General features: G+C 40.6%; 1 protein-coding gene and 1 non-coding gene across 4 annotated transcripts in view; one reads left to right on the forward strand and one right to left on the reverse strand.

The window, feature by feature from the left end:
* The window catches only part of Adam23 (ADAM metallopeptidase domain 23), a 150,149-nt gene that overhangs the window by 110,500 nt on the left and 17,541 nt on the right, over positions 1–22,108 (forward strand). For 2 of the 3 annotated variants that reach the window (XM_021167059.3, XM_029477536.2), the window contains exons 18-24: positions 976–1,056; positions 7,315–7,365; positions 8,048–8,111; positions 10,476–10,581; positions 11,733–11,852; positions 14,819–14,987; positions 17,016–17,127. In XM_021167059.3, coding sequence (XP_021022718.1) covers positions 976–1,056; positions 7,315–7,365; positions 8,048–8,111; positions 10,476–10,581; positions 11,733–11,852; positions 14,819–14,987; positions 17,016–17,127 — 703 coding nt within the window. Of the gene's footprint in view, positions 1–975; positions 1,057–7,314; positions 7,366–8,047; positions 8,112–10,475; positions 10,582–11,732; positions 11,853–14,818; positions 14,988–17,015; positions 17,307–22,108 lie in introns of those variants that run through there. The other variant, XM_029477522.2, reaches the window with a different exon arrangement.
* On the reverse strand, positions 19,574–19,676 carry LOC115032380 (U6 spliceosomal RNA). The gene has a single exon (XR_003838061.1). It is a non-coding gene; the product is annotated as a U6 spliceosomal RNA (small nuclear RNA).

The following is a 22,108-nucleotide window of genomic DNA, read 5'->3' on the forward strand; positions in this document are numbered from 1 at the left end:
TGTGTGTGTGTGTGTGTGTGTAGAGTTTTCCACCTTCAGTGACTGACAGTTCTTTTCCAAAAGTTATTACCCCTTTATCTCATATGTTAGATCTATGACATTTCAAATAGCTATAAAAACTACATGATTTTATTGCTTTTTTTTCAGTACCAAGGGAGGTTCTACATCATGATATTCTATGAGATTTCAGCTTAATTTGTGCTTGCCTCATATTACATACCAAATGATAAATTGCTTGAGGCTAATGAGACTTCATATTTTTCCCATCCTTTGCCAGACAAACCAAATGGTTTGTTCATCATAGGCAGCCATGGATGCCTCTGAAGTTGATTTATATGAATTCATTGTAATTTTGTTGTATGTATTTATCTAAAGCACGATTAATATTCAAGCTAATGGACAAATTAGTTATGGTTGGTTATATGTGTGTGTGTATGTATATCCTTTAGAGAAATCTTCAATGTTTAATGACATTTTTTTTGTCCCTTTGTGTTAAACTAAACCAGTGTTCCTTCTTTACATAAATTTCATCACCTCGCTTTCTTACCTCAGTTTGTGGAGACGGTGGATTTTACAGTCTATATACGTAATGCCTGTTTGATGCTTACGTCAGTATGGGATGAGCTTCTGAGCCTCATTTCTTTCTTTTTTTTTTTCTTTTCTTTTTTTTTTTTTTTTGGTTTTTCCGAGACAGGGTCTCTCTGTGTAGCCCTGGCTGTCCTGGAACTCACTCTGTAGACAAGACTGGCCTCGAACTCAGAAATCCGCCTGCCTCTGCCTCCCAAGTGCTTGGATTAAAGGCGTGCGCCACCACTGCCTGGTCTGAGCCTCATTTCTAACCTGCAATATTTTTACAAATTTTGAAGCAGAGAGATGGGGATTATGATAAAGCCCAGGCTTGTGGGTAGATGCAGGAATGGCAGCGTGGTTGACTATGGTGAATGTTGCCTCCTAATGCTGTGCTTTGATTTATAGTTTCAGTCCCGAGGGTATGAATGCCGGGATGCCGTAAACAGCTGTGATATAACCGAGTACTGCACTGGAGACTCTGGCCAGGTATGGAAAACCACATTGTATCTTTTATATTGGGCAAGACATGTTTTAAATCCTTCAATAAAGACTGTGAGTATAGACCTATTTTAGTTTCTTTATTGTAGATTTGTTTTCTAGATATTTCTAGCTCTCTACCAAACTATTACTTCAGGAAGTTTTCTATCATATTTCAGGATTTTCATCTTTATCTCTCCTTTTTTTCTAAATTCCACCTTCATAAATATCTTTAGATGATTTATACTCAATTCATAAGATTTTTCTCCTTAGGTCCCCACATCTTACATGCTGTTTTCAAACATTTTGAACAATTTAAAAAAAAAAAACAAAACAAATTTTGGAAGGGAGCTGAGGTAGGAGACTGGGAGCAAACAAGCCCGCCATGGCTGGAAGCAGAAGGCCAGGTTTCTCCACCACTGCCGCAGTCCCTGCCTCTCGCCTCTGTGCTTTGGCAGGATTTTGGTCCATTAAAATGATTATAATCCTGTAATTAATATTGACTTCTTGATTCCATATTTGTATAGTTTTAGTGCTTTTTATTTATAGCATGTTATTTTATGGCCCTATTTGCCACTCAAATGAACATCTGTTGAGTTACTTGCCAAGTGCTGATGTAAATGCCAGGATATGGAAGGGAACATGAATGTGAGTTTTTCCTCTAGTGAAACTTAGATTCTGTTGTGTGTAGAAAGGCAAATAAGTTTCTCATATATATATTATTGTATCTCATTATATATACATATATATGTATATGTACATATATATGTATATGTACATATATATGTATATATACATATATACACACATATGTATATATACATATATGTGTATTTATATATACTATATAAAATATGTATGTGTATATATAAATACATACATGTATATATACATATATATTTTTAAGTATTTATATGATAAAATAAGGTACTGTGGAAAGAAAAATGTGGTGGGATATTAGGTTGGGGTAGTTGCTGTGGAAGGAGTTAGTTTCTAAGCAGCAAGCATAGAGGCGTGGTTTCTTCAAGATGTGGAATGAAAGCAGGTAGAGCTAGAGGACAGTAGCAAAGGTTCAAAGGATATCAGGATGCTGGCAAGAGGACCTGTATGCCCCAGTAAGGATTTGGGATTTCATTTGACTTTCGTTTTCTTTCGGATGTGTCTTCAGAAGGTTTTCCTGTGTTACTATCTTACTTTGTGATGGTATAATGCAAATTTATCAGTTGATTTCTTTTTACCCAGTCATTATCCATTAGATTTCAGTATTTTTTTTTATTGTTTTATCAGTAGAGATGTAAAGACTTTCATGCATTTGGAGGAATATCTCTCCTGCAGGGTTATCTCTGTAGGATATGTTCCCAGGACTGGACTTGCCAACTGCAAGGTAGACTCGTGTCCACTGGGGTCATGAAGAACATGGTGTATCTTTTTCAAGCCAAAAGATCATGCTATAAAAACAAAAATGACCAGCTTGAGTTATAGCCTTAACTTAATACAAGGGCCACATGTGTCTTCTAAGAGATCCTGGTTCAAACTGTAGCAGGTTACTGACACAATTGGTTTCAGCATGGCTTCCTTGCAGAGACAAGCCCCTTGATAGCGATAGCCTGAAGACGCACTGGACAGTGCTTGCTTCCCACCCACACTAGACTCTCTGGCTCAGAATGCCTAATTATTCTTCACCAGCTTATCACCCAATCAGTTCAGGGATGGGAGAGCAGAGTGCTTGGCATTGCACTGAATTGCTAGAAGAGAACATGAGAAGAGAAATAGAAAAGATGTTAATTAACCTTCAGGAAGGTCTTTATGTTATTACCCATGGCTCTGTTAATGATAGAGCACATGGAAATGTGTCCTGACTTTATTTATATGTCACTCTTGTGCATATGTTTCTCATATTTAAGTATGTAAATAGATTTCTTTATAATGACAGAGTACAAGAATTGTGGATTCTGTCTTTCATAGGTATATATATTCTGATATACCATTTGACTGTTACTTTTATAGGATAGTATTTTTTTTTATAACTACAATATATGTCCTTGACTCTCATGTTTAGCTGTTTTTTAGAAATACAGGTTTCCATTTCAAAATCTAATTCCTGAATTGCTTTGGAATCTGATGGAAATAGACTTTTAAAGTGGAGATATTGGGGCTGGGGAGAAAGCTAAGTGGATAAAGTGTTTGCAATGCAAACCTTAGGACCTGAGTTTGGATCCCCAACATCCCCATGAAAGCCAGATGTAGTGGCTGGCACATGCCTGTAATGCAGGCATGGGAGACAGAGACAAGAGAATTTCTGGGCAATCAGTCTAGTTAATTGGTGGATTTCCGGTTCAATGAGAAACCCTGTCTCAAAACATAGGTATGGAGAGTCATAAGAAGATACACAATATCACCTCTGATACCCATAGGCACACATAGATCATACCCTCATACCCTTATATATATACTCACACAGATATAATATATATGTATATACACACACTGAATATACACTGCACATATATCACTCATACACACTCATATACATACACAACATATATATGTATATATGTATATATGTATATAGATATGTATTCATATACACTACACAGACCTACAGAAAATACATAAAATAGGAGCTCTTTCCTCAACCTATTTTATTGTCTAAGAAATGAAGTTATTTTTCTTTTTACTTCATGTGTCTTTGGTAAAAATTGTATTGTTATTCTTTTAGTGGTACATTAGAATAAAATGCTATTTTATTAATAATTTAAAAATGTAAAAAAATAAAAATAAAAATGTGATTATCAGAATAAGCTCATAGTAGGTAGTTGAAGTAAAAGGACCTAAAATCCATAATTTTTCCTTCTATTTCGTAAGGGATAAGGAAGTTTGACTTTATTGATATTCAGAGTTTTTATGGAAATAGAACCCTACATCCCTGAGAACCATGATCCACCTGGCTGCATCACACCCTTATCCTTTTATTTCATGTTTTTAGTTAATTTTTATATTATCATTTACTGATATCTCTGAACACTGGTCTTCTTTTTTTTATTTAAACACAACAAAATAAAATATAATAAGAAAAAGAAACAAAAACCATCATATTGAAATTGGACAAGATCAGCTAACAGAAAAATAAAAGATCCCGGACAGAAGGGACAAGACTCACCCATTCACACATTTAGGGGTCTTTAATGGTGCTAAACTGAAAGCTACAGTATCCACAGAGGATTTACTGCAGACCCTGACAGGCCCTGCAGCTGCTACTCCAGTCTCTGAGTTCATATGAGCTTTGTTCAGTTGTTCTGTAGGGTCCTATTTTCCTGGTGTCTTTCGTCCCCTCTATCTCCCCCGCTTCTTTACCTCCTCTTCCTCAGGGTTCCCTGGGCTCTGAGGGGAAGGATTTGATGAAGGCATCTCATTTAGAACCATGTTGAACTTTCATTTTTCATTGCACAGTTTATGACAGAATAATCAATACTCAAGCAACTGAAAGAAATCCGTAGCAAGCAGGCGGTGACATAGTAAAGACATTTGAAAGCTGTGAAAATGGCCTTGGTGAGCACTGGAAATTAATGGGGGATTCCACAACTTAAAATAGGCACCGCTGAGATGGCTTCACTGAATCTTTCTGCAGGGCATCGGCATCCCCGGTGAACCCAGGAACAGTGGTGTTCAGATACCACAGACCATCACTTTACACGGAGAGGGCCCAGATTTGTTCCAGTTCTGAATATCCTTAGAGGAATGTTAGAACCTCTGGGTGATTCCCCCATTAAACATTGCAGTGATTAGCACCTTGCCTTAATAAGTATTCACTTGTTTGTTTGTTTGTTTGTTTACTTTTGAGGCTTGGTCTTACTTTGCAGGCCTGCCTGGCTATAATCCTTCCACCACAGCCTCCTGACTGTTAGGATTCCAAGTGTCCCAGTTACTTTTCTATAGCTTCGACAAGCGACAAGCGCCATGACTGAAACAACTTATAAAATACCTAAACAGTTTTACCAACTGGGGACTAAAGCATTCAAATATATGCACCCGCAGGGGGCATTTTCATTCAGATCAGCACCGCAGGTGTACATGGGCCACATCTGTCTAACAACTGGCTTTGTTTAGCCTAAACTAAAACCAGATTGATTAGAAATCACGGCACATGTACCTGTGGCAGTTTATAATGAGGATATATATATATCCCTCATCCCTCATTATAAACTCATATATTATATAAATAAATAAATACATACATACATATATATATGTATATGTATATATATGTATATGTATATATATGTATATGTATATATATGTATACATATATATGTATATATGTATACAGCAAAGCATTCTCCTTTTTCCCCCTTCCTTCTTAAGACATCACAAAAGTGATTTGCTTCTTCTAGGAGGCCCCAGCCCCCATTTCTATTTATTCTGGTTTTACTGGTTTTAGGGTAAGTGAATACTTTATGATAGTTGATTAATGAGATAATGATCCAGAAAGATGCAAGAGACCTGGAGATCTCTCTTGTGTGGTTTGCTTACTGTCAATTGTTGCCTCCCTGGAAGACACAGAACCAGGTAGTGAAGAGCTGTGGTGACTGCATCTGAAAGGGGCTTCAGCCTTTAGGAAGAAGATGCAGAACCGACATTTTATTGCTGTGTCCTGTAGTGTGTCACAGCTCCTGAGGAAAGCTGCAAGCATCCTTCATCTTTCTTGTGATGAACTCAATAAATGGCCCTATGCCTGCAGCATAAAATAACTTCATTTTACCAGTATGGGTGATCCATTCATTTTCTGAGTCAGCTAGTAGTAATTGAACACCCACCACATCCTGGTGGTGTTTTGTGCAGCAGGAAGCCAGAGAGAAAACCCGGCCTGCATGGAGCTCACATAATTGTGGGGGGCAGAAGCAAACAAACTAGGGAAATATATGGATTGTCAGGTGGTGGTAAGTGCAGTGGAGAAGGGGAAATGTAGAAAATGAGGAGCTGCCACTCTAAAGAAAGTGGTTAGAGAAGCTTTGAGAGGGTGAGAGTTAGCAAAATCCCTAAAGAGAAGATGAGCCCAGCAGGAAGCAGGCAGTGGCCTGCCGTCTCAGGGAATCACAGCAGCCATTGAGAGAGTTGGAAATGAGGCCAGCTAGGTGATGGGGTGTGGATGGGAGAAGCAGTTCACATGAAACTTGGAAGGCTATTCAGAATTTTTTGGGCAGGGGACCAACATGATCTGGTGTTCATATTTTTACGGATCTCTCTGGGAACAGGGAAACAGGGTGGAAGCAGGGAAGTTTGGGTCAGAGATTACAGGCCAGGTTTATAATGTTGGCAGCCTAGACCTGGGGTTAAATGGTAGACACTAAGGAAAAGAGTTGACATTGTGAAGTGAATCTGAGAGTTTGCAGTCACAATGGATCTCGTGTGTGAGACAAAAAGACACATGAAACACAGATGAAGAAGAACGGAGCACTGCTTTGGGACCTGAGATGTTGGGTTGAAAAGACATTTTCTGAGAAAATGGCGAATGGGAGGGACCTTAAACTTCTTTCTCCTTGTCCCATGGATATTTTTCTTTTGTATTTGCTTTCAACCTTATGGCCCCTGACCTTTACCCCACTCTCTTAAATGTTTAAAAAGTGCAACTGGAGTTATTCTGGAAAGCTTCTGGAGAAAATGAAGTGTACTTTAAAATGGTCTCATAGATGGTTTGGTTGAAAGAGCAGCAGCAGCAGCAGCAGCAGCAGCAGCAGCAGCAAGCCCTACTTCACCACAGATTATTCTAGTAACAAGTCTGGCTGGAGAGGCCAGAGGGATACCGCACTTACACTGATTACATTGTGCTTCAAGACTGTTCCTCTTGCTTTTGCAGCAATGTCCCATACGCACATGTCATAATGTCACATGCAGATTTGACATTTACAAGGAGCTGCACAAGGTCTTGCAAATTAGTTCTTAATGTGTCCACTCCTCCGCAGTGAACTGATTCCTTCCCCTTGCTGCCCGTTTTAGGCCCTTCTGCTTGTAGCTCCTTGACAAGTGAACATTACTTGCTATCGAGCCCATCTCCTGGTAAACAGAAAAACATAAAAAGAATTAACTGTGTTAGACTTTATTCATTAATGATAGAATTAAATTAAGTAATCCATTAATGGCATTAAGTATGTTTTTCCGAATGTTCCTAATTGTACATTTACTCTCTCTCTCTCTCTCGTATTATATTAAATACATTTTCTGAAAATTTTTATGCATCTGTACATCAACTAAAAAGATAATATTTTTCAGTGCCCACCGAACCTCCATAAACAAGATGGCTATAGCTGCAATCAAAATCAGGTAAGCAGGGCTCTCAGATTTCAAGGCAATTCAGAAGGGATTAGTGTCATTTTCCCCGCCCGACTTTCCATACATGTAACTTGGGAAGAAAGTTTACTGAAGTAAATTGCAGTCAGGGGCTGGCTTCCATCAGTTTTTATTTCCTTCCAAATATTACATCTGTCTAACCAGCTACAGATTGTCCAGATTGAAGGAAAAGGAGAAGACCACAGTGGCTGAGGAAGCGAGGGGTCTCATTTGCTGAGTTGTAACCATCCTTAAATAATTTCAGCTTGTCTATTTAGTAAAAAATAAATAAAAAATAAAAAAGACAATATTTTATAAGCCTTTTCCCAAAGTCAGTATTACTATTCTCAGCATTCACGGATAAGAGTAGCTAAGTCATTTTGTTCTCACTTTCACAATGGTACAATTTTTTGTTCCCCATGGAAATTTAAGTTTCAAGATTTATTTTACATTTAAAAAGATGTGCTGTGCTGTGTGCCCAGAGCTTTACATTTTAATGTGGTGGAGCTTCTACTTCTTTGATAACTTTATGTTTCTTATTGGCCACTGTGAAAAGGCTTGCTTGTGGAATGAGGAGAACTTTGTGTAACTCACCCAGAGCAGGACTTTGTTGTCAGATTTTGGGGACAATGGCCCCGTGCCCTGTGACTCACAATGTGTGTGTTCTTTCTCTCAGGGTCGCTGCTACAATGGCGAGTGCAAGACAAGGGACAATCAATGCCAGTACATCTGGGGGACAAGTAGGTGGCATCTTCTGGCCTGATGGCCACACACAGTTTCTTTCCGTGGTTCTGTTCTTCCAGTCTGTGACAGAGATACATAGCATGAAGTGATGTGAAAGAAAAGTCCAGCAAAGGAGGAGAGTAAAGAGATAGCATAAACGTTAGGCACGGGCCTGCAGGGGTAGTGCAGGGGTAGCAGGCAAGAGAGGCTTTGGGTTCAATTCCCAATACACCTCAAATAAAGCTGCGAATGCAAAGACCATGGGAACAGATATCCAAGTGAGAAATTGTCATGGAAACTGAATTGCCTTTCATTGACCATGGCTGTTAAATACAGAGTGCTGCAGCTACCTGAGGCAACAGGGTTGAGTGTCCTGGTTATAGCTATAGCTGTGCCATAGCCATAACTGTCTGGCCACTTGCATAATTGCATAGTTTACTTTGTACCTTTCTGTTTTATCTTGTGTGAGTAGCAGGCATGGTTTTTGGTTTTGAGGGTTTTGTTTGTTTGTTTGGTTGGTTTTTTGTTTTTGTTTTTGTTTTTGTTCTGTTTTGTTTTTGAGGGTTTTTGTTTGTTTGTTTTGGTTCTTTTGTTTTAGTTGTCTGTAATTCAGTGTCAGTGATCATATGCAGGAATTTCTTTGGTAGCAGGCAGGATCATGGTAATGAGTTTCAGACACTGCCTAAAAGCTAATACACACATCTAATGTGATCTTCATTTTGATTCATGAGGACCACATATGAATTGACCTACTTTGCTTTATGATAATAAAAAAAAACCACTGATATAACTAACATTGGGAGGAAAAGACTCACATCGCACTCCACCATGAGGAAAATGAGGGCAGGAACTCCCAGCAGGAACCTGGAGGCAGGAACTGAAGCAGAGATCATGGAGGAGCAATGCTGACTGGCTTGTCCTCAAGAAGGGCTCAGTCTGCTTCCCTCCTCCCTCTCTTCCTTCCTCCCTTTCTACTTTTGATTATATTTTCATTTATTTATTTTGATACATATATTTATATTTGTAAGTTTGAAAATGATTTTCCTTTTCTTTGTTTACCTATATCATATTTTATTTTATTTTATTTTACTTATTCACTTTACATTTCTCTCACTGCCCCCTCCCAGTCACCGCCTCCCACAATCCTTCCCTGTCCCTCTTCCCTTGCCCCCTCCCCTTATCCTCTGAGCGAGTGAGGGCCTCCTTGGGTATTCCCCCACCCATCCTGACAGTCTGCTTTCTTATACAGTTGAGCAGCCCCTGCCCAGGAGAGGCACCACCAACAGTGGCTGGGCCGTCCCTCATCAAGCACTAGTCAAGAAAATGCCCTCCAAACTTGCCAGTCTCATGGAGACAGTTTTTCAATTGAACTTACTTCTTCCAAACTGACTCTATTTTGTGTCAAATTGACAAACACCCCCTTGACAGAGAAGCAGAGAGATGAGACTTACTAGCTAGCTAAAGCTGGCTCTTCCAAAATGGAAGAAAGTACACAAAAGAGGTCACGTGAATGATTTCTGGTTTTGGCCGGTGTTGTTCGTGTGACATAATTTAACTTCACTGCTTCAGTGCTTTACCTAAGGGTAAAGATACTAAGGACATAAAATTCTTCTTAAAATTTAAATATCAAAACTCAAGGGCTGATATAAAATCTAAGCCGAGCCAGGCATGTTGGTTCATGCCTGTGATCTCAGCATTTGGGAAGTTGAAGGAGAAGATTACTAGTAGTTATAGGTCAGCTTGTACTACAGACTGAGTTCCAGGCCTGGTGGATCATCTCAAAACGATTTAAAAAGACCCAGCAACCTCAGGGCTCTGAAACCTTCAAATTAATCCCCAAATATTAACATAAACAGGATTAAGAGGGCTGGAGAGACAGCACTGCCCTTAAGAGCACCCGTTGCTCTTCCAGAGAACTGGGCTCAAATTCCAGCCCCCACATGGCAGTTCACAACTATTAGTAACTCCAATTCCAAGAGATCTGATGCTTGCTTCTGGCTTCCTTGGGCACTGCATGCACATGGTCTATAGCCTCACTTCTAGGCACAACACCCATACACATAAAACATAAAACTGGTCACTCTAAAACCCACCAGCCGGGTCTGGTTAGAGATTTCTCCCATTGCAGACTGAGCTATGTTGGAGCCTTTTTGCACCAGCTCACAAAAGCCACTGAAGTTTGGAAGTTTTGATAAATCAGCAAAGGGCACATTCAGAGCTTGAAATCAGCGCTTGCTTGTTTCCATCGTAGGAACAGGCAATCAAGGTTCCTTTTTGTCCTCTTTCTGGGAGGCAGTTGATAGACAGGTTTGTGGCACCCCACTGAGTGTGAGTGGCCTGGAGAATAAAATGTGTTTTCTTCTCTCCTCCATCTCTGATAGAGGCTGCGGGGTCAGACAAGTTCTGCTATGAAAAGCTGAACACGGAAGGCACTGAGAAGGGCAATTGTGGAAAGGATGGAGACCGGTGGATCCCGTGCAGCAAGCAGTGAGTGGGTGGACCCCCCGGGGGATAGCAACAGCTTACAGAAGGATGCCGAAGTAAAGGGAATGAAAGTAGGGACTTGTGGATGTGCAGTGTGTGCATCCTATATGAACTGTCAAAGGGTTAGCGACATAATGCTCTACTAAAAATAAAAATAGGTAAATGTTAAAAGTAGAGAAAAAGCATAAAATAAACTATACTGCTCTGGACCTTCTTGTACATACAGCCTGTGTATATTGTCTCTATCTCTCTGGGAGATGTACTTAGCAAAATGATTGCCAGGTCCCAGGGATGCATATTTTCATTGTTATCAGATGACATAAAATGGTTGTGCACTAGGAAACTCTCCTGTAATGTATGCTGTCTTCACCAATAAGTGATCTTAGCAGATTTATAATGATTATCAGCTCTGGTGGGTGGGGACTGCTGTCGTGGCCTGGTTTTAATCTGCATTTCCACATTTCCATGCCCCGTGGGCTGTGGACTTCCGTCTTAGCGACTTGACACTTCACTTGTTTGTCGTCACTCTGTATGACTCATTGTTTATTGAACAGCTAGGCTAGGGTGGAGGTAGAGATGTCCTCATGACAGATGAGTCATGCGATGTCACCAAGGATGCAGACCAGTGCTCCCCTTCTGCTTTATTGTGTTGACGTCTAAAATCTTACTCTTGTGAGCTCACAGTTGCAAGGCAGATGCAAAAGCTGTACATTCAAAGGTGGATCTTCTCCATGTTCTGGCTTTTCCTCACATCCATTTCTAGGCAGGCTGTGCTGCCCTCCGCTCTAGAGTCGGGAGGAGGGATGCACAGGGCAGGAGATGTCAGGAACAGGAGCACACTGCTACTGATTGAGAATATTGCTGGTCTTTCTTTCAACAGTGCACACTTCACTGCCATGAGTGAAGCTGTGCTCCTCTAGGTAAGGAAGTGGGGCTGGCACAGCTAGGACAGTGTCTGAGTGCATTTATTCTGCAATGAAGGGACTATTGAGGGACCTGAGGGCTGGAGATAAGGCTCTAGTGTAGACTGATTGCCTGGTGTCTGAAAGGCTCTGCATTTAGTTCCCAGAACTGGAACATGTAAACACTAATGTATGTGTAATGGTGTTTTGAGCTGGATTCCTCCTGTCTTCTGCCTTCTCAAACCCGTGCAGTGATGTATTCTGTGGATTTCTGCTTTGCACCAATCTTACCCGAGCTCCACGTATCGGTCAACTTCAAGGAGAGATCATCCCGACTTCCTTCTATCATCAAGGCCGAGTGATTGACTGCAGGTAACAGATAGAAGTCAGGAAACCCAGGAAAGAACGGTGATTGCAGGTCTCAAACAAGAAAAAGCTGAAAACATCGAAGAGCAAAGATTTTGTAGTTCTCATCTTTTCCTCCCACGTGAAGAACCACTTTAAAGAGTAGTATATTGATTTGCAAAATTTCACTTGCCTAAAATCATAGTGGTTATCAGTAGTTAAGACTGTTTTTCCAAATCACAATCTTAGGAATAGAGAGTTACGCTCCAAGTTATAACCCATCCACCAAAAGCTCACGGTTAGAAGTGTTCAGATGTTAGAATGTTTGTAAGTGCACAACGAGGTAGCATGAGAATGGGACCCAACACTAAGCATGGGATTTTTTTTTCCACTTATACCTTATACACACCGGCTGAAGGAAATTCAATCATTTGTGCATCTATTTTGTTGACATAGGAACCATGTGTATTCATTGAAATACCTCCATCCAAGCATACAGCAGCTGTTAATTATGTCCAACCACCCCTCCGTACCCTGCTTCACAGTCCCAATCCCTATTCCTCTCAGTTCTGCCATGAAGCCAACGTTTACAGGGTGATGCCTTTGAGAGAGGCTGTGCTCATCTTTCTGTGTGGAACTTAGTTTACATCTCTTCTGAAAACGACAGACTTCATTCTGCTTTGTGGCTGATACTGTTATGTACACACTATATCTCCTATATCTATTTCCTTTGATGGCTAGCTAGACTGATTCTATATCCTGGCTATTGTGATAATGCCACAGGAAATATATAGTAGTACTATCTGGTATCTAAAAGAACCCCCCATGCTGTTCTGGAGACTGTACTAATTTATGTTCCCACTCCCAGTGCATTAAGGGTCTTTTTTCTTCTGACTCTAGCCTGCATTTGTAATTATTTTTTAAATGACAACTGCTTTAAGTGAATTGAGATGACATCTAATTGCGTTTCGAGCTGCAGGTCCCTAAGTCATTTTGAACTTGCCTGTATTTATTGGCCATTTATGTTTCTTCTGAGCAGTGATTTTTTTCCCCCAGTACTTTTAGTGTGCCTGCATTTTAACTGTGACTGTGTTTTAAGTGGATGTTTCCACTCAGGGCATCCTATAAGTACTCATAAAATTTCACATTTTGAAGCATTTCAGAGTTCAATGTTTTGGATTAGGGATACTCAATCCCTGAACTCATTTTTTCTCGGGCTAAAAATTTTGAGCATTGCAGTATATCACTATTTGAATACTGTGCTTCATTTTTCATAAAACATCCGGTTTAAGCAGGATTTTATGTCGCATGTATCTGGTTTAGAGGATGCCCTAATAAGTACCCAAGCACATACAGATAATAGACATTAAATATTTTTATTGGTGTTATCACACACACCCTTTTTCATATCCATTCATCTATGCACACATAGCACATAGACAAGAGGCTTGCATTTTCAGCCAGGAAGCTGCATTACGTCACAAGTAAGAGCCATTGCTTTCAGAGTTACCATGGTTCTATGGTGGCGCTCTCTTGTTCAGAGGCCCTGCTGTTAAAACATCTTTGGGATCCTACCACAGAACTGACACAGTTCTTGTCCCTTTATTTTCACTCTCCCAGAATTTCAAACCACCTTTTAATGGGAGTGAATAAATGTTTGAAATTACCCAAGAGTAATTCTGCACAATTTCATGATATCTTGGTCAGATAACTGCTACTTTCCCATCTTGTTGAGTGGCTCTAAAGGTAATTTTAACTAGGCCTCAGAGAAGAAGCCCCTCCCTGGGAAACGTCTGTAGATATTGTGTCTAGACCTTCCATGTACACAAGCGCTCTTCCAGCGTGTGTTACCTCACCTTTCTTTAATAGCCTTGCTGAACTATAAGGCTATATTACAAACTACCATATTGGTAAAACATTCAGCAAGACTCTTCGTTAATAATAATTATATCCAGTTTCTAATTATTATCGAAATTCTAATTACCCCTAATGTTGAAGCATACAAGGTAAGCACTAGTAAAGACCTGGCTTTCTCCTTTCAGTTGTGATAGCTCAATCCTTTGAGGTAATAGTAATGATTTTCAAATCAAATACAACCTTGCTTTGCTGTGTTTGCTCAGCATTATTTACCTCCCATACTATATTTTCCCCACCAGGCCTTGGAGAATCAATGACACACTTTCTTCTCGGTCTACACAAACACCTTTCACTTATCCTTAATATTGAGAACACCCAAAGAGGTAGAATATTTCCTGCTGATAATTGTTGTTCCTGATGATGTGTGCTGTAAATGATAACAAAAGGCGGTTTCTTTCTTGGACTTTTATTAAAGATAGGTGGGAGGGAAGAAAAGTCTCAAATAAACCCTTGCTCACTGTAACAGTCTCTCCGTTTCACGAATGGCAAGCCTTGTATGGGCTGGCTCTGTGTTGTTGGATAGTGTGGTGCTTATGTTTATGTGGGTCACTGTTGAGGTGTGGTCTTTTGCTATGTATTGTAATGCTGCATACTGGCTTTGGTTGTCCCCAGGAAGGAGGAGATTCTTACCTTGCCCCCCAAGTTAGCCCTGACTGGTAAATAAAGATGCTCATAGCCTATACTGAGGCAGAAGAGAGTAGGTGGAGTTTCAGTTCCTGGTCTTGGGATCTGAGGCAGGAGACCATGGGAGATAAGGAAGAAGGTGGAGAGAGGAGAAGATGGCATTGGGTAGGTGAGTCATGAAAAAAATGGCCAGGAAGGTTGGCCAGCTGGAGATAAGAGTAGCCCAGATAGATAGATAACAGAAAATTATAACTCAGGGTTATTGATAGGGAAGTAAACATTAATAGCTTAGAGGGTGGATATCTGCCCAGGTTTGATGGTGTGACGGCTTCTCGTAAACATAAAGGGTTGTGACTTTTATCTGGGCACTGAATGATCAAAGGTGGGGTAGAACTGAGCCCCACCCCATTGAGATGAATTATTTAATACAACAGATCACTGTCTGCTTTCAGTGGTGCTCACGTAGTTTTAGACGATGATACAGACGTGGGTTATGTTGAAGATGGGACTCCGTGTGGCCCCTCCATGATGTGCTTAGATCGGAAATGCCTACAGATTCAAGCCCTGAATATGAGCAGCTGCCCACTTGACTCAAAGGGTAAAGTCTGCTCAGGCCACGGGGTAAGTAAACATCAGGGTGATGGTTTGACCTTCATTGTCTGGGACCCTGAGCTCACAGTGACATGGTAGTCAGACACGGACATTACTTTATATATATATATATATATATATATATATATATATATTTTTTTTTTTATTACATCTTTTCCTCAATTACATTTCCAATGCTATCCCAAAAGTCCCCCATACCCTCCCCCCCACTTCCCTACCCACCCATTCCCAGTTTTTTGGCCCTGGCATTCCCCTGTACTGGGGCATATAAAGTTTGCATGACAGACATTTCTTACTGAGACTGTGGCCAGTTTCTGTGCCCTGATTATCATCATATTCTGAGTGCCTTCATCTGCTAAAATAGACGTTTATAAATTAATTTGAATTATTTATGTGTATGGATCACCTTCTCCAGATATAACTCGACATCAACACAGAGAGACAGGCAGGTGACACAGAGGAGAGCAAGGTGACAGGACCAGGAAGCTTTTCTCCTGGTGATGCTTGGTTAAAGCACAAGCTCACAGGGAGGCCAGGTAGCCTGGTGTGCTGATCACTTTGCTTGTTGACATATATATATATATATATATATATATATATATATATATATATATATGTGTGTGTGTGTGTGTGTGTGTGTGTGTGTGTATGTATATTTATACAACATAAGTAACTCCAGAGAGGAGGGGGTGGCTTGACTCATGGTTCAAGGGACACAGTCCAGCATGCTGGGGATGGTGTGGCAGCCAGGAACTTATTCCTCCTATTTGTCAGAGCAGGAAGCAAAGGCAAGAACCACGGGTGCTTAACTAACTTCTTTTTTCTTCAGACTCGGACCCCATTCCATGGGGTGGCACTGGGGTCCCCATTCAGGTGGGGCCTTTCTCCTATAGCTGATCCTTCAGAAACACACTCAGATACATGCCCCCCCCCCAAAGGTGTGCCTTACTCATGTCCTTTAGGTATTTATTAATCCCAAGAAGATGACATTGAAGTCAGCCATCCTATCTAGTGACTTAAGAACACGAATTCAGGGGCTAGAAAGAGTTTTGATTTAGATCCTGGCTCTGCTCCGTTATGTCTTAGTGACTCTGGGTGGGTACTTACCCTCTCTCAGCCCTTAGCTGATGATGGAGTGCAGAGTGAGGGAGAAGCTCGTCGTGATGTTAGAAGCAGAGGAGCTTGACACATAATGAGTGTTCAGTACCATTTCTATCCAAAATAAAATCACCAGATAGACTTTTTAAGCATTTTAGTTGCTGCTCTAGAAATAAGAGACATAAAAGCTCTGCTGTTTTCCCTTGTCCCATCTCATTTTTCACTATTTTTTGAAAGCAAAGTTCAGTCTTATTAGTCATAACCATATATTTCAGTATCTTGGATTTAAAAGCATTGGCATTTGATTTTATCATTTCTAATGATAAAAGGGTCTCGGCACCTTTCTTTCTAGTTTGCGGGGTGTTTTATTTGATTCATGTAAATTGCAAGCCTGTGCCATTTGCTGCCTGGTGGAGGGTGTCAGCCTGCTGACTGGGAAAGAGTGCCTCCAATAGATGGTGGGAGGGGTGAAGAGAGCTGTCTGGGCAGGCAAAGTGCCACCAGACGGTTGGGCATGGCGAGATCACGCAGCGTGTTAGGGACTGTGTCTCTTGGTCTTTTATCTTAAGAATTGCCCCTGGAGCCTGCTCCCTCTATTCTCTGGGATTGTTTTTTGAGTCCCATGTCTGATAACTTACTGTATTAAACATGTATATTTTTCATAGCTGTTCCTAGAAACATTTGCTTCAGGGGGGAAAATAAATCTACTTTATTGGACATTTATATATCTAAATATGTCTAATACTGTGAATAATATAATTCTAAAAAGTTTTCTTCACCTTAAACATAATTTTTCATAATTACTAGAAATGTATTCAATAATTTGACCCATGAACTTAGTCCTCAAAGCCATGGGAATGTTTTGGAAGCCTTCTAAGTGGGATTATGCTTACCATCAGTGGTCCACATTGCTGTGTCTCTCTTCTTTCTCTGTCACAGGTGTGTAGCAACGAAGCCACCTGCATCTGTGATTTCACTTGGGCAGGCACAGACTGCAGCATCCGGGATCCAGTTCGGAACCCCAACCCCCCAAAGGATGAAGGACCTAAGGGTTTGTATGATTCCAGTTTTAGATCATTGCAGACTATTCCTCTCCCCTCTCCCACTGCAGCAGTAATCCACTTCCACAGCTTTGGAAGGAGACACACAGGAATATATCCTTTTGCCACAGAGATGTGCCATCCTGTGTGTACCACATTTTCAGAAGCATATTAAAATTACCTCCTATGCTTGGAACTGCATTAAGAAAAGTAAATATTCTGGCTTCCTTTAAAACAGTTTCTTCTCTGCCCTTTAAACCTTATACTTTCCCCCACTTTCCCAAAAGCCGATTATTTTATAATTCATCTAAGCCATTCCATTTTCAAATTGTACAGTCTTTGGGGCTGACATGAGACTTTTATGGCTCCTCCATATCACATTCTCTCCAGAGGAAAGTTGTAGTCTTTTATGCCCCATTCTAACAAATTCTTTTGATTTGGTAAAAGAATCAGTTCTTCAGATAGCTTTAATTTTTCAAAGGAAACGTAAAAGGTCTGAAGCTTTGTTCTAAGCAGCCGCTAAGAGAAGAGAGAGATTAGAATTTAGCATAATGAGTCTGTGGCAGTTCATAGTCACCATGTGATATTGAAAATGAGAATGCTCAGGCCCCGAGGTCAGGTGACATGCCCGTTACCCAGGCAACCAGAGGCCAAACTGGGAGCACGCTCAGTTTCTATTGCATCATTTTACAGCACTGCCTATGTAAAAATGAATATAACAGTCATTTTCTCATTATTCTCCCCTCTCTCACCCCCTCAGTTCATCCCCAAAGATCGTGAAAAGCTGTCAGTTACAATAGGCTTTAGGTAGCATCTAAGTAGCAAGTTCCCAGAAAACAAACTATCGCTAGTGCCAATTCTGACATTTGACCATGGCGTTGTACCTCAGATTCTTGTTTTAAATGGTGCTGCTAATAGTATCCTATAAATTAACTTCCATGATGTTTTCTTAAACATATACAACTAGCATCAAATGATCAACCTTGCTTTGGACGAAACATTTAAACTCTGAACTTTAGTGTGGTCTGTATGGGATAGCATGACCCTCACAGCAGACCAAGCTCCCTAGACTACACAGTTCCTAAAGAGACGGAGCCGAGTTTGTATGCATGTGGGTTGTTCCATGACAGTGAGCATGTTAAAACACACTTCAGTCCTTTGCTTAATATTCCTGGGATACTAAAATTCTATAAGAATCATTATCACACCCTCACAATCTATTTCTGCTTTCCCTATTTCCTTTCTAAAAAGGAATCCACTCCACTTCTACACTCGGTCTTCTGTTACTTTAAAACTAGAGCAAAACATTCTCGGATCCACCTTCAGAAGTTAGATTTGGAGATTTAGGCCCTGTCAAGAGAAATGAAGCCTTCTCTTCAAGCCCTCGGCATAGCACAGCCATGGCTTTCAAAGATACCTCGGTGCTGTTTGCTTCTGTGACACACAGGCGTGCTTGTGCACTGAGCTCAATAACCTTCTCCTGCCTGTTAGGTGGGAAGGGGCTCCATTAGCCACACACTAGAGGAGAGAGCATTTACAGCTGTTTTTGGTTAGACTCGCTCTCATTTTATGAGGTGGCAATCTTCATTATAGATAAGAAAATATTCCCCCTTTTATGGTAATTCAAATAATACATGGTTTTTACTAAAAAAAAAAAAAAGCATAAGAATATACACAAGGGCTGGAAAAGACAGTAAAGATTATCTATCACTCCATCGCTCAGAGGTGATTAGTGTTCACCTCGGCTGCTCCCCTCTGCTCACAGTTTTCTTCTTTCTGCTCCTGCTGAAGGCAGCAAGTCATAGGTGCAAGTTGGTTAGATAACTGCTAAAATCACCATGTGTTTATGATAATTTTGACTAAGCAAAAAATGTCATTACTTCACATAAATGAAAACCAGCTATTTTGTAAACAAATGTCCAGATAAATCAAGAAATTTTTGGACAGTTAAATAATAGCTCTGTTTTGGGGCTGGAGAGACGGCTCAGGGGTTAAGACCACTGGTTGTTCTTGTAGAGGACCTGGCTTCAGTTTCCAGCACCTGTATTTCAACACTTGGGAGGCTCAAGCAGCCTTACATTTAAGGCCATCTTGGGCTACATAAGAATTCTAGACCAGGCTAGCTAGTGAGACTATCCCTAAAACAAAACAAAACAACAAATCCAAAGTTGCCTATCTTTGTTTAATTGTATTCCCCTGGAATCTAAGAAGTGTAATGAAAATATTGCCTTTTAATACCACTTATTTTTATTTCATGCTGATCTCTCTACCAATCTTTTTTTAAAAATAATCTAATAATATTTTTTTACAGTCCAGTCATTATCCCCCTCCTGGTCTGCCTTCTGACAGTTCCTTATACCATTTCTCCTCCCCCTGTCTCCAAGAGGATGTCCCCACACCCCTACAACTCCCCACACCCCGTCAGGCCTCCCCATTCCCTGTGGCCTCAAGTCTGTCAAAAATATGGAACACTTTATGAATTTGCATGTCATCCTTACACAGAGGCCATGCTAATCTCTGAACCATTCCAGTTTTTAGTATAGGTGCTGCTGAAGGGAGCTTGAAAATATTGCCCTTTTACTCATGAACTTGGCATAAGAGATAGATGGAACCCAACTACAGCCATTAATTTTATATTTGAAGCCCCTTTGAGCTCCTCTTCTCTCAAGTCCTTCCTGTTGAGGTCACTGAAAGGAATTCTTTTCCTTTGTTATGCAAGGATAGAATAGCCTCCATTTCTGTTTAAAAGAATTTCCAGAGGCCCAGGAGATGGCTCTGTAGGAAAAGCGCTCCAGAGCACCTGTGGTGAACTCCAGGTTCAGTGAGAGCCCCTGCCTCAAAAAATAAGGTGGGAAGTGGCTGAGAGAGGTGCCTGATGCAAGCCTCTGGCCTCTACACACTTAACACTTGTGCTCACACACCCATATATGCATGTACAGACGAACACACACAGACAGATAGACAGACAGAGGGGGGAGAGAGAGAGAGAGAGAGAGAACCTGCCATTTATTTTTATTCATTTGTATCCACTCTGCTCAGTGCATATTGTGGACTGTGATGGAGTTTTCTCATTTGGTTGCTATCATGCCATCACTGTAACAAGAGAAAAAAACAAGAAAGTGGGTTCTATCACTTACACTGACTTGTGTGGGCAGAGACAGTGTGCCTAGGAAGGTTGAACCAGACCCTTTAATGAGGACCATAGTCATCAAATTAGCCTCGAAGGCAGTTCGTCCATATCTGCTGCTTTACAAACAGGAAAACCAATTATCAGTGTTAACAGCTAATTAAATAAAATGTGATCACATGAGCTTAACCCCAGTGTCTTTTCTGCTGCTGCTGCCTCATTTAAAGCAGAACGCTAAGTCCTTCTGCTCGTTCTTTGTGCATGAGGGAGAGAAGGAATGTTGGTAGCCGGGCAGCGGTTAAGCCCATTAGAGGATCAATTATTTACCAGCAGTGCTTAATATTGCTCTGAAGAAATGAAGTATATCATTAGAGTTTAGAGCTTTGAAAACAGTAACTTTAAATGTTTATAATATACCAGATATTGTTTATTGCCTTTGCATATATTCTTTAGGGGACTTTGATATGACAAAGCCTTGATTTTATAGTCCTGACCACTAAATGATTCTTCTATGTGAGTATGAAGTATTATGTATAATTATGTCAGGCATTTTTTATTAACCACAGAATCACGAAAGATTAAGGGTTTACCATATTCTACAATATTTCAGTACCTGTTTATTATTTATTTATGTAAATAGCCTCTGTATTTTTGTTAATGAATTATTGTATTTGTCTTTTTTTTTTTTTAAGACAGAATTTTGCTATGTAGTTCTAGCTGGCCTCACACCCACAATTCTCCTGCCTCAGCCTCCCAGCTGCTGATATTATAAGTGTATGCCATCATATTCAGCTGAAAATAACATAGGTGAATTAGTTAAACTGCTCTGGCTCTCCGTGGGTCGCTCTTCCAGCCACCAGCCCAAGAGCTCTCTGGATTTTCAAATGAAAGACACATTTGCCAGCTTACTTTTGATATGCCTTAACTTCTAAACCTCCCTGCAGCCAGCACACACTCCCCTCCAGTATTCCTGGCTTAACACCTCCTAAATCCATACCTCATCTTTGCTTCCCTGGCTCCTTGGCGCAGGGGTGAGGGGGTGGGATGTGTGGGGTGTGTGGGGTGTGTGGGGGTATCTTTGCTGCCCAAGAGGCTTCTGAGCAGCCCTTCCAGGGGCCACTTTCTTCCTTGTACCTGCATTCCTCCCTCCTGTCCCTTCCCTATAGGGTCTGTCCTACCCCTTCTCCTGTTCTCCTGGTGGCCCTTTCTGCCCCCCTCCCCCAGGAACTTAGAAGTTCTGCCTCTGTCATCTTGCCCAGCCATTGGCCACTGGCTCTTCATTGATCAATCAAAAAATCAATTAGGGACAGGGACCTTCAGCGTTTGGACATGTAGATTCCCAATTTTGGAACCCAAAATAAGACAAAGTATTAGAACCAACCCCCAACAAAATAATATTTGTCGTGAAATGATTTATTGCATATCCTTCCAGACATATCTCCCAGTATACTAAAATTGAACTATTTTTATTACATGGAAAGGGAGTAGGAGATATGAATTTATGTCTAGCACACTGAAATTTCCAACAAGATAAGGTATTTTTATAATATCAGTATTATGCTGTCAAATAAAGGGGTTTATTTAGTGTTTATTTCTAACCTTCAGTTTAGTAAGGCAAGTCCCTGCAGGAAGAACTGGGGCCTAGAAGCCACCAGTGCTGGCTTTGCTGCCTATTGCCTTTGAAGTGCCAAGGGATTTAGAGTTGGCCCACCCGGTTCACATAGGTGAAACACTGCCTCCTCCTGTTTTGGAAACTAAGAAAGGAACCGCCCACTTTCAAAAAGAGCAAAACAGAGACTTTTTTTTTAATGCCATAAAGGAGAACATTTATAATTTGCATCTTAATATTACACTCTTATCAGAAG

The sequence above is a fragment of the Mus caroli genome, unplaced genomic scaffold, assembly GCF_978045245.1.
Source record: "Mus caroli unplaced genomic scaffold, Mus_caroli_1 scaffold_1, whole genome shotgun sequence".
NCBI classification, from domain to species: domain Eukaryota; kingdom Metazoa; phylum Chordata; class Mammalia; order Rodentia; family Muridae; genus Mus; species Mus caroli.